General features: G+C 44.7%; 1 protein-coding gene across 2 annotated transcripts in view; it reads right to left on the bottom strand.

Annotated features, from left to right (window-relative positions):
• SKIL (SKI like proto-oncogene) overlaps positions 1 to 12700 on the bottom strand; it is a 37288-nt gene extending 24588 nt beyond the window's left edge. Inside the window, exons 1-2 of one of the 2 annotated variants that reach the window (XM_063662418.1) lie at positions 11350 to 11613; positions 8556 to 10290 (exon numbers count right to left, since the gene is read on the bottom strand). In XM_063662418.1, coding sequence (XP_063518488.1) covers positions 8556 to 9657 — 1102 coding nt within the window. In that variant the 5' untranslated portion in view covers positions 9658 to 10290; positions 11350 to 11613. Of the gene's footprint in view, positions 1 to 8555; positions 10291 to 11349; positions 11614 to 12232 lie in introns of those variants that run through there. The other variant, XM_063662419.1, reaches the window with a different exon arrangement.
• Between the last annotated feature and the right edge of the window lie 2235 nt (positions 12701 to 14935).

Below are 14935 nucleotides of genomic sequence, written 5' to 3'. Positions count from 1 at the left end.
GGAGAATTTAAAATGCCCCAAGGCATCCATTGTATGTAATGAATTACCTTCTCTCCAGTGCATTTAGAATGGTACCAGTACCATCACTGGGAGAAATGACAAAACCAGCACTCAATTCATTTTCTGTAGTGCTTAAATCTCCCCTATGGAACCCTGCTTGAGATGGCTACATGAATGACAAATTGCAGTTTGAAAAACACTGCTCTAAATGAACTGTCTTAAAATTGGTCCAAAAGTATTATTCCAGTAACTACTCCTTTTGTTTTTCTTTTTCTTTTTTTGAGACAGAGTCTCACTCTGTTGCCCAGCCTGGAGTGCAGTAGCACGATCTCTGCTCATTGCAACCTCCGACTCCTGGGTTCAAGCAATTCTCCTGCCTCAGCCTCCCAAGTAGCTCTAATTACAGGCATGTGCCACCATGCCCAGCTATTTTTTTTTTTTTTATTTTTAGTAGAAATGGGGTTTCACCATGTTGGCCAGGCTGGTCTCGAACTCCTGACCTCAAATCATCTGTCTGCCTTGGCCTCCCAAAGTGCTGAGATTACAGGCGTTAGCACCGCACCAGGCTTACTACTCCTTTATTAATACTTATGCACTCTAGAAATGCTTTTGCACAAACACAGTTACAATTACATATGCAAATGAATAAATTCCAGAGGCAGTTAACACATGGTGCAATTATGAGGAAATTGTGTTTTCTTCTTTGTACTTTTTTAGTATTTACTACAATGGGCCCATATTGTTTTCATAATCACACAAAAAAATTTAACAGAATATAAAAAGCATAAAAGTCTTAAATCATCTTTATTAAGTTTTGTTTTGTCTTTTTTTTTTTTTTTTTGAAAAAAAACAGGGTCTTGCTCTGTTGTCCAAGCTTGGAGTGCAGTTGTGCCATCACAGCTCACTGCAGTCTCAACCTCCCCAACTCAAGCCATACTCTCATCTCAGCCCCACAAGTAGTTGGCACCACAGGCATGCCCCACCAAGCCCAGCTAATTGTTTTTTTTAATCTTTTGTAAAGACAGGGTCAAACTATGTTACCCAAACTTTTAGTAAGTTTCTTAAGCTTTTTAATTCCTTGTTCCCATAAAAAAAATGCAAAATATGTACTTTTAATGCCATTTGAAATCTCAAAATAAATTCAACATCACAAATAAAAACGAAATGCTGGTTTGTTTTAAAACTAAACGTGTTTCCCTCTTCGAGAATCACTGGTAACTTTATAGCGCCACTTAGACTTCACTGTTATCCAAACCTTTATTAGGCACCTACCACATTCTAGATTCGAAGACTGTAAGATGAAAGAAGACTGTAAGACTGTAAGATGAACTCCTGCTCTGGTGGGGCCTCTATATATACATATTTCTATGATCCACTCTTAAGTCTAGAAGTCATAAAATCAAAAGGACTCAAACTAATTTTATATCTTTCCTATTCATTCTTTCTGCCTAATATAATGAGTTAGTGATTGAAGCAAACCACATCTTTTTTTTTTTTTTTTTTTTTTTTGAGACGGAGTCTCGCTCTGTCGCCCAGGGTGGAGTGCGGTGGTGCTATCTCGGCTCACTGCAAGCTCCGCCTCCCGGGTTTACGCCATTCTCCTGCCTCAGCTTCCCAAGTAGCTGGGACTACAGGTGCCTGTCACCGCGCCCGGCTAATTTTTTGTATTTTTAGTAGAGACGGGGTTTCACCATGTTAGCCAAGATGGTCTCGATCTCCTGACCTCATGATCTGCCCGTCTCGGCCTCCCAAAGTGCTGGGATTACAGGCCTGAGCCACCACGTGCAGCCGGAAGCAAATCACATCTTAAAACAAGATGCATTGTTTATATATTCTTTTGCTTTCTAGAGTCTAATAAAATCCTTATTTTATGTAATACGAACCCTAGTAGAATAAAATTCTATATGTGAACAAAATACAGATTCAAGCTATTACCAAAGCTATTCTCAAACAAGTTCTACCCCTTTACTAGGAACAAACTGAGTTCTGGCTCCACAATCACTTTCCACTCCCAGAATTCTAAAGGGATTAAAATTAGCCCAATTCGCTGGGTGCAGTGGCTCACGCCTGTAATCCCAGCACTTTGGGAGGCTGAGACAGGCAAATCACCTGAGGTAAGGAGTTCGAGATCAGCCTGACCAATATGGTGAAACAACATCTCTACAAAAAATACAAAAAATAGCCAGCTATGGTGGCACATGCCTGTAATTCCAGCTACTAGGGAGGCTGAGGCATGAGAATCACTTGAACCCAGGAGGCGGAGGTTGCAGTGAGCCGAGATTGCCTTATTGCACTCCAGCCTGAGCTACAAGAGCAAAACTCCAGATCAAAAAAAAAAATTAGCCCAATTCTTGATTGCTTCTTTGGTTTCCCAGTGGCATAAATGATAACATATGCACAGCTACGAGAAAACTACTGGCTGACTATGATGATCCAGGCCTACTCTGAAAACACGGCGATCTCTTTTTTGTTTTTCTTCTTTAAAGTTTCTAAGTTTTTTCCCATTTCTCAAACAAAAAGGATAAATTTCTAACTTTTAAAAATCATATGCTAACAATTCTATTTTTTAATAATAAAAATAGAGACTCTATTTCCTAAACCACAGGGGGCACTATTTGCAAAGCCACTCTAGAGCTTTCAAAAAAAAAAAAAAAAAAAAAAAATGCCAGGGATAGGGAGGGTCCACATATCCTGTTATTAACAGAATGAGCTCCAAACACTTGATTACTCTGAAGTTATTATAAAAGTTGTTTTGTAAAAAATGAGAAAGGCACTAAACAAAACCTTATCCAATCTAAGCAGGTCTGTGTTGGTCTCCATCATTCAAAACCCCAATGTGGTATCAACCGAATAAATGGAATGGGCACTATCTCCAATCAATGTACCTTTTTGGGTTACAAGTCTAAAATAATGAAATAATTCAGAAAATGCTTCTATAATAAAAAACTGTTTCACACTTTCTTCTTGCACACTTCATTTTGGTAAGCAAATATCCAACTAGTGTAATTACTGTGTACAAAAAAACTATAAATGAGATACATTTGAACCCAATACTCAGTTATCTTGTCTCAGAAATATAATTCTAGATAAGAAAATGTTTGAGGAAAGGAGGACTCCTCTAATACATAGTATTTCAATAGTAGTTTGAAATACCATCCTACATTTCTGCAGTAAAGGCTCTTAACTTCCAAAATGCTCATTCTCTTGTTTGATGAATTATATTAACAGTTTACGTGCAAATTGTATCTGTTTAAAGGTTAAGCCATCTTTAAAAGAAAATCCAAATATTCTAAAATATAGTTTAGTGTTATTTTTCAAAAATCTATTCAGTTAAAAAAAGAAAAATTTAATTGAGTGCCTTTGACATGCCAGGCTTTGAACTCGGTTCCAAAAAAATAGAAAAAATACTCTCTAAACTAGTGGGAACAGTTACTAATTTTAGAAAGTTAGACAAAAGTATGCATACTGGTCCGTCATATGAGCACAAATACTTCATTTGACTCTCAACTTATCCCCACTTGATCAAAAATTTTGCTAATCGCAAAATGTAATCTGTATCACTGGGGTAGCAAATCACCATCAAATCCACCACAATTATTACTAGATCACATTCTGTCCCAACACAATTCTTTGTAGTTGCCCATTCTACTGTTCCTTATCTCATTTAGGTTTATATGGACAAATACGCTGCCTAATACAAGTATAATTAAAAGCTTGCAAGAGGGCAGAAATATTTTGTACTATTATTACTCCAATGATCTCTACAGAAATGAAGAAGTGAAACGAAAATGCAAAATTAAACTCTGAAATGGCTAACACACTTTCAGGGAAAAAAATTTTTTTAAGTTGCTATCTTTAGGTCATCTGTTTGTATCATAAGTAATCTATAGAGATTTTTCCCCCCAAGTAGATTAAAAACTAAAATATTTTACTTACCTAAGAGTAGTCCAGTCTAAATGTTAAACGTTTAAATTTTAGCCAGGCGTGGTGGCTCACACCTGTAATCCCAGCACTTTGGGAGGCTGAGGCTGGTGGATTGCCTGAGATCAGGAGTTCAAGACCAGCCTGGCCAACATAGTGAAACCCCCATCTCTACTAAAAATACAAAAAATCAGCTGGGCGTGGTGGCAGGCACCTGTAATCCCAGCTACTAGGGAGACTGAGGCAGGAGAATTGCTTGAACCCGGGAGGCGGAGGTTGCAGTGAGCCAAGATTGCGCCATTGCACTCCAGCCTGGGCAACAAGAGCAAAACTCTGTCTCAAGAAAAAAAAAGTTTAAATTTTAATATACAGAACTTATGAGGGTATATATAGTTCTTAACTTAGTAAAGTGGAGACTGTCAGCCACATGCTACAAAAGTGAAGAATCGGCCAGGCGCAGTAGTTCACACCTGTAATCCTAGCACTTTGGGAGGATGACGAGGTCAGGAGATGGAGACCATCCTGGCTAACACGGTGAAACCCCGTCTCCACTAAAAAAACAGAAAAAATTAGCCAGGCATGGTGATGGACACCTGTAGTCCCAGCTACTCAGGGGGCTGAGGCAGGAGAATGGCGTGAATCTGGGAGGTGGAGCTTGCAGTGAGCCGAGATCGCGCCACTGCACTCTAGCCTGGGCAACAGAGCGAGACTCCGTCTCAAAAAAGAAAAAAAAAAAAAAAAAAAAAAACACAAATACTGAAGAATCACCTACAACAAATGACCACTTCCAATATGTTTGAAAATAATCTTAAGTAAACATTACTCTTCAAGTTTTATTTACAAATGATTAATTTGCCTGTTGATCTTTTTTCATAGAAATGTAATATTCAACTAAATTAGATTAAACTTATTTTAATTTTCTATTTTTGTTTACATAAATTTGATCTACTTCTGATTTTGCTGAATATCCACTGAAGATGTGAAAAAGAATCAGGAACGTGATGTTTGCATGTATTTATACAGTTTAAAGTACAATAATGATTATTCCAATAAAAAGCACAAAAAGCTCGTTATCAGATAAGTAGCTTGACAACATTCTGCCTAAAATCAAGTGTATATATATGTGTGTGTGTGTATATATATATATATTTTTTTGAGACAGTTTCACTCTGTCACCCAGGCTGAAGGGCAGTGGTGTGAACTCAGCTCACTGAAACCTCCACCTCCTGGGTTCAAGCTATTCTCCTGCCTCAGCCTCCCAAGTAGCTGGGATTACAGGCGTGTGCCACCATGCCCTGCTAACTTTTGTATTTTCACATAAACACAGAGCAAGAAGATTAGGAAAAGTAGTTTATCCAAAATACACTTATGTCAGACTAATAATTAGACTGGGGCGGGCCGGGCACCATGGCTCATGCCTGTAATCCCAGCAATTGAGAGGACGAGGAGGGCGGATCACCTCAGGTCAGGAGTTAAGACCAGCCAGGTGGATCACCTCAGGTCAGGAGTTAAGACCAGCCTAGCCAACACAGTAAAATCCCATCTCTACTAAAAACACAAAAAACTAGCTAGGCATGGTGGTGGGCACCTGTAACCCCAGCTACTTGGGAGGCTGAGGCAGGAGAATCACTTGAATCTGGAAGGTGGAGGTTGCAGTGAACCAAGATCACGCCATTGTACTCCAGCCTGGGCAATAAGAGCAAAACTCCGTCTCAAAAAAAAAAAAAAAAAAAGACTGGAGCAACAGTATCTGGCAAATGTGGCCTCCAATAGACATGTAAGAGTAGAGCACCGCTGGGCATGGTGGCTCACGCCTGTAATCCTAGCATTTTGGGAGGCAGAGATGGGCATATTGCCTGAGCTCAGGAGTTCGAGGCCAGCCTGGGCAACACGGTGAAACCCCCTCTCTACTAAAATACAAAAGAAATTAGCTGGGCGTGGTGGTGGGCGCCTGTAGTCCCAGCTACTCAGGAGACTGAGGTAGGAGAACTGCTTGAACCCAGGAGGCAGAGGTTGCAGTGAGCCGAGATCGTGCCACTGCACTCCAGCCTCGGCGACAGAGCAAGACTTGTCTCTACAAAAAAAAAAAAAAAAGTACAGCACCTAATTAGCTTGGGGGCAAGATATTACAAATATCAAAAGGGGTATTCCACATTTTGAAATATAATCTCTGAGCACAAACTTCAGCATGGGACAAGACCAACTGTAAGCAAGTTCTACACTGAGCACTGGCTTGAAGTCAATCCTGATTTAAAATTATTTAATAGGCCGAGAACAGTGGCTCATGCCTGTAATCTCAGCACTTTGAGAAGCCAAGGAGGGTGGATTACCTGAGGTCAGGAGTTTGAGACCAGCCTAGCTAACATGGTGAAACCAGTCTCTGCTAAAAATAACAAAAATTAAAGGGTGTGGTGGCGGATGCCTGTAATCCCAGTGACTCAGGAGGCTGAGGCAGGAGAATCACTTGAACCCAGGAGGCAGAGGCTGCAGTCAGCCGAAATCACGCCACTGCACTCCAGCCTGGGAAACAAGAGCGAAACTCCATCTCAAAAAAAAAAAATTCAGTTAATAACTGCACCTGAAGAATACAAACTTATCTAGCAGCCACTGGCAAGAAATTTCAAAGTGCTGGTCTTCTGGAAGCAGCAAGCAGCAAACTACCATAAATCAGTCTAAAATTATTATCTTCATTAGGCTTAACCAATGTCTTAAACTACACTGTTAACTAAATTTCCCTCAAAACCTTAAAGGCACCAGAATAAAGCGCAGGATCCCAAGTCTTAAGGACTAGTCCAAGCTCTAACTTTGCTGTGAAGAAACCTTCAGTCAGTCATTTAATATGCTTTATTCATTTCTTCTGTAAAATAGAAAAGGGCAAGGATATTTCAAGGAATCAAAACTAATAGTGGAAAAATTCAAAGTTCCTAAATGAAACACAGCCAACCTCTTGTTAAGAATTAAATAAAATTATATATGTAAAACTGCTCAAGAATAATGCTTGCCACATTTTAAACACTTAGTGTTAGGAACTGTTATTATACATCAATTTTAGTCAAATAGGAAAAAATATAAAACAACCCGATCAACAAACTGAATATTTAATAATCCCAATCTTGTCCATTACCTAGGCATTCAAAACCTTGGAATGAAAATAATACTTTAGCCTACTAGATAATGCAGCAAGAAAAATAAAATTATGATACCTTAGCTGATAGGTGGTTGTGTTTTTGTTGTTTTTTTTTTTGAAATGGAGTCTTACTCTGACACCCAGGATGGAGTGTGCTGGCATGATCTCGGCTTACTGCAACCTCCACTTCCCAGGTTCAAGCGATTCTCCTGGCTCAGCTTCCCAAGTAGCTGGGACTACAAGCACACACCACCAAGCCTGGCTAATTTTCGTATTTTTAGTAGAGATGGGGTTTTACCATGTTGGCCAGGCTGGTCTCAAACTCCTGACCTGAAGTGATCTGCCCGCCTGGGCCTCCCAAAGTGCTGGGATTGTGAGCCACTGCTCCCACCTGTTGATAGGTTTTTTGTTTGTTTTGTTTTTTGATGGAGTTTCCCTCTTGACGCCTACACTGGAGCGCAATGGCACAATCTCGGCTCACTACAACCTCCGCCTCCGGGGTTCAAGCGATTCTCTTGCCTCAGATCCTGAGTAGCTGGGATTACAAGTGTGCGACACCACAGTGGGCTAATTTTTGTATTTTTAATAGAGATGGGATTTCACCATGTTGGCCAGGCTGGTCTCAAACTACTGACCTCAGGTGATCCACCTACCTCAGCCTCCCAAAGTGTTGGGATTACAGGTGTGAGCCACTGAGCCTGGCAGGTTTTTATATTAATATTTTATTAGTTTAAAATAAATTTTCCTTACTCCAGCTGTCATTTTTTTGTGTTATTCCTTTCAAATCACAAATTCTTCAGATATTATGTCTTTTCCATTTGTTTCAAATATTGAGCAAGCCTGAATATCCAAGCATAGAAACATCAGAAATCATAGGTGTAGCTCTGAAAAATGCTGTTTCGAGCCCACAGGAATTGTGGCCATTGTACCATTTGCAAATGGAGATAACACCAAAGCGCAAATTATCTTGAGTCCTAGAAAAACAACAGATGTAGTGGTAGTGGTCAAGAAGCAGGATGTGTGCAAAAGAGGATAAGAAAAAGAAGCCCTGGCTGGACGCAGGGGCTCAAGGATGTAATCCCAGCCCTTTGGGAGGCCAAGGTGGGCGGATCACGAGGTCAGGAGTTCAAGACCAGCCTTGCCAACATGCTGAAACCTGGTCTCTACCAGAAGTACAAAAAAAAAAAAAAGAAGCCCTAACTCCTCCACTCCCTGGCTACATAATTTTGGGAAAGTCATTTTATCTCTCTGACCTTCATTAGCTTTATCTATAAAACGGAATAATAGTCTTACTTCTCTCACAGGATGTTTGGAAAGTCAAATGAGAAAACATACTGCAAAGCACTTTATGGCCTAAAAACTGCAATACAAATATATCAATCGGTATTCTGCTGTTGTTGCATGAGCAATGTTCAACATACAGGTTAAGTTACACACTAAACATAGAATTTTCATTTCAAAGTAAACCACTACCATTATTAAAAATTGATTAAAAAAAAAAAAAAACTTGCCTTGGATTGATTTCTCTTTCCACTTCTCATGCTAAACTTCTCCTTCATTTCTTCTAAAATTATCTTCAGTTTCTTTTCTTCAGGTGTTCCTAAGTATTTTTGGTTCACATGAAGATAGCAATGCCATTTAGCTGATTCAAAGCCCCAGTGGCAAGTTCTTTTGTCAGGTGATCTGTGAGAATGCATCACAAACGTCTGGGGTGCAAACATTCCACAACACTCCAGACACTGAATACATGGAGCATCAGGCTGAACATAAAACTGGGGTGCAAATAGACCCTGACATTTGCCTAGGCATTCATGTTCCACTTCAAAGGCACTGCCAGTTTCCTTTAACTGGGCCAATGAGTTTTTAGCAGGAAGTACGCTACCATTTTGAGGAAAAGTTCGTGGCCGCAATAAAGCATTACATAATCTTTGTGCATCAGTTAATGTAATCAGCCCACAGGATGGGGCATTGAATGGAAGTATGCCCAGTACCTTTAAGATATGAAGCTGCTCTGAAGTACACCTTGAACAATATATGTACAATTCATCACACACTGTATTTATTTGCTGGAGTGTAAATTCTCGGAGAACAGAATTTAAGACTTGGGGCAAACAGAGTCTCTTTTCTCCTCCAACTTGAAAACAAGAAATAGACTCCCCTTCCAACACAGTCTGAGTGAGTTCTGTGGAGCTATCGGAAGGGATGAGCAATGGGCCAGGAAGAACCTGAGGTGATGGAAGAGGCAGAAATACAGTAGGCGACATGCTTTCTTGAGAGTGCCGAGCAGAAAATGCTGCTGGTCCACCCAGCGAGCTCTGACTACTTAAATGGAATTGTGCCAATGTGTGTTTCAAACTGGGATTTAAATGCAGAGTTTCAGGAACAGAAGTACAGGTTCGCTTGATATGCTCTCCATCAGTTTCCACTGGTGCTTCTCCATAGTCATCCAAGTGTTCCTTCTTAACTGTTGGCACCTTGTTTATCGTTTTTCCATTTGCATGAATGTCTGTTACCATTTTTTTCGCTGGGGGGCTGCCATCATCTTCCATCCCATTCAGTTTTTTAGTTGAGCCCTGAACCAAGGAGAAATTTGTCTGGAGGTTTTCCATGCTACACTCTTCTGTTAAATAATTAAGTCTGAGATTAGCATTTCTATTTAGTTGCTTATTTGAAAAGAGGAAAGTAATGAATGGATACAAATGCTTACCGTAACTTATCTCAAACTTTTCAAAGCGAGATCCCCTTAAATTAATAAATTTTGCGACTTAGTTTTGGTTCTCCTTATAATTTGGTATAATTTCACTACAAATCCTATAAAATTGTTCGTTTTGCCTCTAATAATAAAGAAAAGAGGCACACCTCTGAGGATGGCTTTGTTTTCTTGAATTCTTCAGATATACATATTAAAATAAAGTTACCAATTTCTCAATTAAAGATGTCCAGGGTCAATGCAATGGTCTGGTTTGTTTTAAGCAAAACACATGAAAAGTTTATGCCATTCCTTGTGCCATAAAATCTAGACTCAAACACAAGTCAAAATGATGCAACCAAATTTAATCTTTACCACCAAGGAAACCAAAAAGGAGGGCAGAGGGAGTACTTCCTCTAAAAATGATGGTATGCTGGTCTGTGCTGAAAAACTGAAGACGTGTGTAAATCCTCACACCAGTAAGAACAGCCTCCGACTTAAAAAATTGCCCAGTTATCTTCAAGGATTATAGTTCATTCTTCTTTTAATTAATCTGGAAGAAGAGAAGGGGGGTTGGGGTAAGAGTTACATTTGAATTTGCTCCAGAGGCCAAAGGGCCAATTTGAAACCAGTTTCTTTTCTTTCTTTTTTTTTTCTTTTTCTTTTTTTTATGGAGTCTCGCTCTGTCGCCCAGGCTGAAGTGCAGCGATCTCGGCTTACTGCAACCTCCGCCGCCCGGGTTCAAGCAATTTTCCTGTCTCAGCCTCCGGTGTAGCTGGGACTACAGGCGCAAGCCACGACACCCGGCTAATTTTTTTGTATTTTTAGTAGAAACGGGGTTTCACCATATTGGTCAGGCTGGTCTTGAACTCCTGACCTCAGGTGATCCGCCCGCCTGGGCCTCCCAAAGTGCTGGAATTACAGGCGTGAGCCACCGCACCCGTGGCCGAAATCAGTTTCTTAATCTTAAACTGAGTTCACTTTACCAAGGTGAAGCTTGAGTGATTTCTTTAAATCTAACACCAGTTTACTAGAATATTCATTTAAATAGGAAAGCAATTTGGAGTTGTGTAAAGCGAGCAATAATATAACATAAAAGGCCTTTCAAGTTCAGAATATGAAGACTCTTAAGCAGATCATCTCAATTAGTACCAGAGGCTTTCTCAGCTATGCCATTTTAAGGGAGGAAAAAAACATCCATTACTTCATCTCCTATTTAAAAACAAAAAAACAGTTTCATCCAAAAAAATCAGATAGGAGTTAACATATCTACCATATATAACTAAGTTACAATTTTAAGTGGATTAATTCAGCTAGTCCGTGTACACTATTTTTCTGGAATGACTGTAGGCAAAAATTAACTTTCTCTTAAAAAAAGGTTAGCGATTTTACTTAATGGAAGCCAAAAGCTATAGACTCCATGCCTGGGAATCTCCATCCTTGAACAAGACTAATCCGGGACAAAAAGCACAAGGCAGATAAACCTCACAAAGAATGCAAATGGAGGAAGAGGAGAAAAGAAAAGACTCTTTTTCCACTTCCTTCTTGAGAGAAAACCCAAAAGAAATCCAATAAATAGAAATTTTTGCTTCCCAAACTCTCAGCAATTTACCTTAAAACAGACCCAAAGGATTAAGGACCAATGCCACCAACCATCGTACAGACTTTCGTCCACCACAGCAACACACCTCACTCAACACAGGCCAAGGAAAAGGGCAAGGGGCATGACCTAGAATGGGGGAACCCCTAAAACCCTGAAGTCCTCCGCCCACTCAAAGCCACCCACCTATCTCTAACCCGGAGAGGGGGAGAACAAGGGACACGGGAAGCCTGGGGGTGGGTGTGCAAGGGGGTGGAGGGAAGTAAAGGGAGGAGTCCCCCCACCCCCACCCGCGAGCCTGGGATAACCCCAAGTGCCCTCCCAACACCGCCCCCCCGCGGAGGCCGCGGGAAGGACTGTGGAAATCCCCCCCCGCCGCGCACCCTCTCCCTGGGAAGTTCTCGGGTGTCACCTCAGCGCCCCTAATGCTACACCTCCCCCCGCCAGCCCCGGGCCAGAACGAAGAGGGCACCAGGGCAGTTCAGGCGCCGAGCGCGGATCCCTGCGCCGCCGGGGGCTGACGGACGGAGTCGAGACCAGGGCATCCCCGCGGAGCGCTGCTGGACTGGGGGAGGGGGGCGGTGACGGGCGTCCGGGTCTCCGGGGTCCCCGGGGCTCCCGTCAAGTACAGCGCCCTGCCCTGCCGGCGCCCACCGCCTGGGGCCAACGAAGCGTGATCAGCCGTGGAATACCCGCCTAGCGACCCCCTCTGGCCCCGACCCCACCCGGGACCCGCGCATCCAAACCCCCTACTCGGGCCTCGGTGCCCGGGTAAGCTCGACGAGCTTTGTGAATTCCCCACCGCCCCTGTCGCCGCCGTCGGGCTCCCAGGAGGGTGAGCGCCTCTGGCCTCCCGCCGCCTCCGCCGCGTCCCCGCCGTGAGCCGGAGCCGCACCTGTGCCCGCCGCCGCCGTCGCCGCTCGCCCGCTCCCTTCGGCTGTGCCGGCGCCGCTCCGAACCCCACACACATCGCTACACACAGCCCTCTGACGTCACCGAGTCCTCGGCCCGCCCACGTCACTGCGGAGACACACGGCTTCCCGCAGACGCCGCCGCCGTCTCCGGCCGCCCGGGGGAGAGCGAGGGCGGCGGGGAGGGGGAGGGGAAGGGAACGGAGCCAGCGGCGGCGCCGCGCGCGCGGGCCCGCCGGCGTCGCCGCCGCCGCCACTTCGCGGCTCCCGGCCCCCTCGGGGACGCGCGTGCCGTCTGGCCTATTGTGGCTCCTCAGACCCCCCCCCTGGCCCGGTCGCCTCGCGCGCGTGCCCCTCCCCCCAGGCGCGCGCCCGGCGCTTCTGGCCCCGCGCGCCGTCTGGGAAGCTGGCGCGCGGCGCTGTCTGCGGTGCACCCGGCGCAGACAGGATGTTCCCTCCCCACCCCACCCTCACCGCCGCCCGCCCTCCTTCCTTCCTCTAGTCGCCCAGCCGGCTGTCTGGGGCCACCGCCCCGCCCCCGCCCCCGCCCCCGCCCCACCCGCCGCTCTGTGGTGATGGGCCAGACCCCGGGGCGCCCTCGCCGTTCGGACGCCGCGCAGCGGGGAAGAGGGGGCAGGGCAGCCGCGCGGTGCACTGTGCGCGACCCCAGCAGCCGGCAGGGCGGAGGCAGTGCCCGCCCGGCAGAGCGCCGCCGCCCGAGGTCAGGCACGGGCGACCCTCCCCCTGCGGGGCCGCAGCTGGGCCGCCCCGCCCCGGAGGCAGCCGGGCGGCGGCCGCCCTGCAGGGCCCCCGGGGCCGGCTCTGCTGCCCGCCCCCGCGGGACCTCCCTCCTGGGCTGCCCCTCGCCCCCGCGGGGCCTCCTGCCCGAGGGCCGACCAGCCAGCTGCCGGCGCTCCGCCCCGCCCTGGCGGCCCCGGCCTCGCCCGGGCGGCCTCCACCCAGACGCCTTCCCCTGGCTGACCTCCATCCGCCATCGGGCCGGGCGGGAGGGGTGGCCAAAGTTCCGGCAAAACCGAGAGCAAACATTTCTGTCCCTACTCCCCAGCCTCCTGCCTCCACCCCACCAGGCTGCTCTCTCGGTTCCAGAAGGGAGCTATAAATTAAAGGTTTTTACAGTGTTTACTGAGGGTGTTTTTGTGTGTGGGTTTTTTTTGGAGAGGGACGAGACGAGGTAGGGAAGATAGGACTCAAGAGCTTTCCGGCTGTGACCCTCTGAGGCGTGTAGGGTGGTCTTCCTGGTTCCCAGGGTAGCCGATTAGCATATTGAACTCTGTAGAGCTGCTCCGTCACATTTCGAAACACCAAGAAATCCCCTTTTCTCCACCTCACCACAAGATCAGGAACTGAAATAGTCCGCCGAGTAGCAGTGCACAAAATTCAGGAGACTCGAGCTTTGTCCTTTTTTCCCCTCATTTTCGTCCAATTTCTTCTAGTTTTACTGCTTCGGGTTGTTCCTATGGGGGCCCACATTTGCAGTCGGCCGGCTGGAAATACTTTTGTGCTCGTAGGTTTTTATTATTATTTTTTTTTTTTTTCCTCACAACAGGCCTCCGAAAGGCTCACAAGCCTCTCAATCCCCACCACTCCCCGCACCCCCGCCCAAGTTCCCTTCTTTAGGCCCCCGCCGCCGAGCTCCCAGGTCATGCCCCCTCTCCACCCCGCCCCCCCACCTTTTCTTCCTTCTTGACTGCCTCCTTTCCTGAACATGAATAATTCCACAGCACTTCCCATCTGTTATTGCCATAGAGACAGAAGCTTGGCAAAGATAATGATGTTCTGTGCAGAGCCAGTGGGGGAAAAACAGCATCTGCGAGTCTAGGGGGATAGATTTTCTAACTGTGAGAATATTCAGAAGGCCTAGCTGAAGATCTGATGTGAAGACTGGACAGTCCTGAAACTTGGCACCAGGTCAACTCTCAGCACCTGGCTCCTGTGTCTAGCCAGAAGGAACAATTTTTAGAAACCAACATGACTGGTTAATAAAAAAGTAATTCCAAAACTGCAATTATTAATAAATGTTTAGTAGTCATTTTACCAGCCATAAGAATAATTACTTGCTAGCATGTCCAAGGACCAAGATAAATTGGACAGTAAATAGACTTTTGAGAAATCAAACACATTAATCCGCCTCCCCGTTCTGTTGATTTGCATTCTTCAGAAATCTGTTTTTGAGAGATCTTTCATGCCTGTGATTTTATGTGCAATGGTTTGACAAATAGTGACCGGCAAATATGACTAGAACCAATCAAATTTGAGGGCATTTATTTTTCCCTTATTGGTCAAAGTACAAAATGCATCTAATTAAAATCATTTTGTCCTTGAATTCCCAAACCTCAAAGGTACGCGTTTGAAAGCAAGTGAAACTGAACGGGGTCCATTTATACATAGATCTGAGGCAGATGCGGAGGCTCACAGGAAGGAACATTTTTGCAGGCCTACTTAAGGATTTTCAGAAGTTATCAGTAAAATTTATTGTATGTATCATACGACATTGAAAACAAATGATAATGGTTCTTTATTCCAAATACAGAATTGCACAGACATAGAAAATGCAGGCCTTAGAAAAAATAAGCACTGCGAGGTAATGAATTTTGTAAGTCCACAGGCTCATGGTCTTCATCAGTGTCGAAAAGTCAATTACAGGATTGGTCAACAAATAGTTATTA

The sequence above is a fragment of the Pongo pygmaeus genome, chromosome 2, assembly GCF_028885625.2.
Source record: "Pongo pygmaeus isolate AG05252 chromosome 2, NHGRI_mPonPyg2-v2.0_pri, whole genome shotgun sequence".
NCBI classification, from domain to species: Eukaryota; Metazoa; Chordata; class Mammalia; order Primates; family Hominidae; genus Pongo; species Pongo pygmaeus.
Note: the sequence above shows the minus strand (reverse complement) of the source record. Positions and strands in the feature narration are given on the sequence as shown.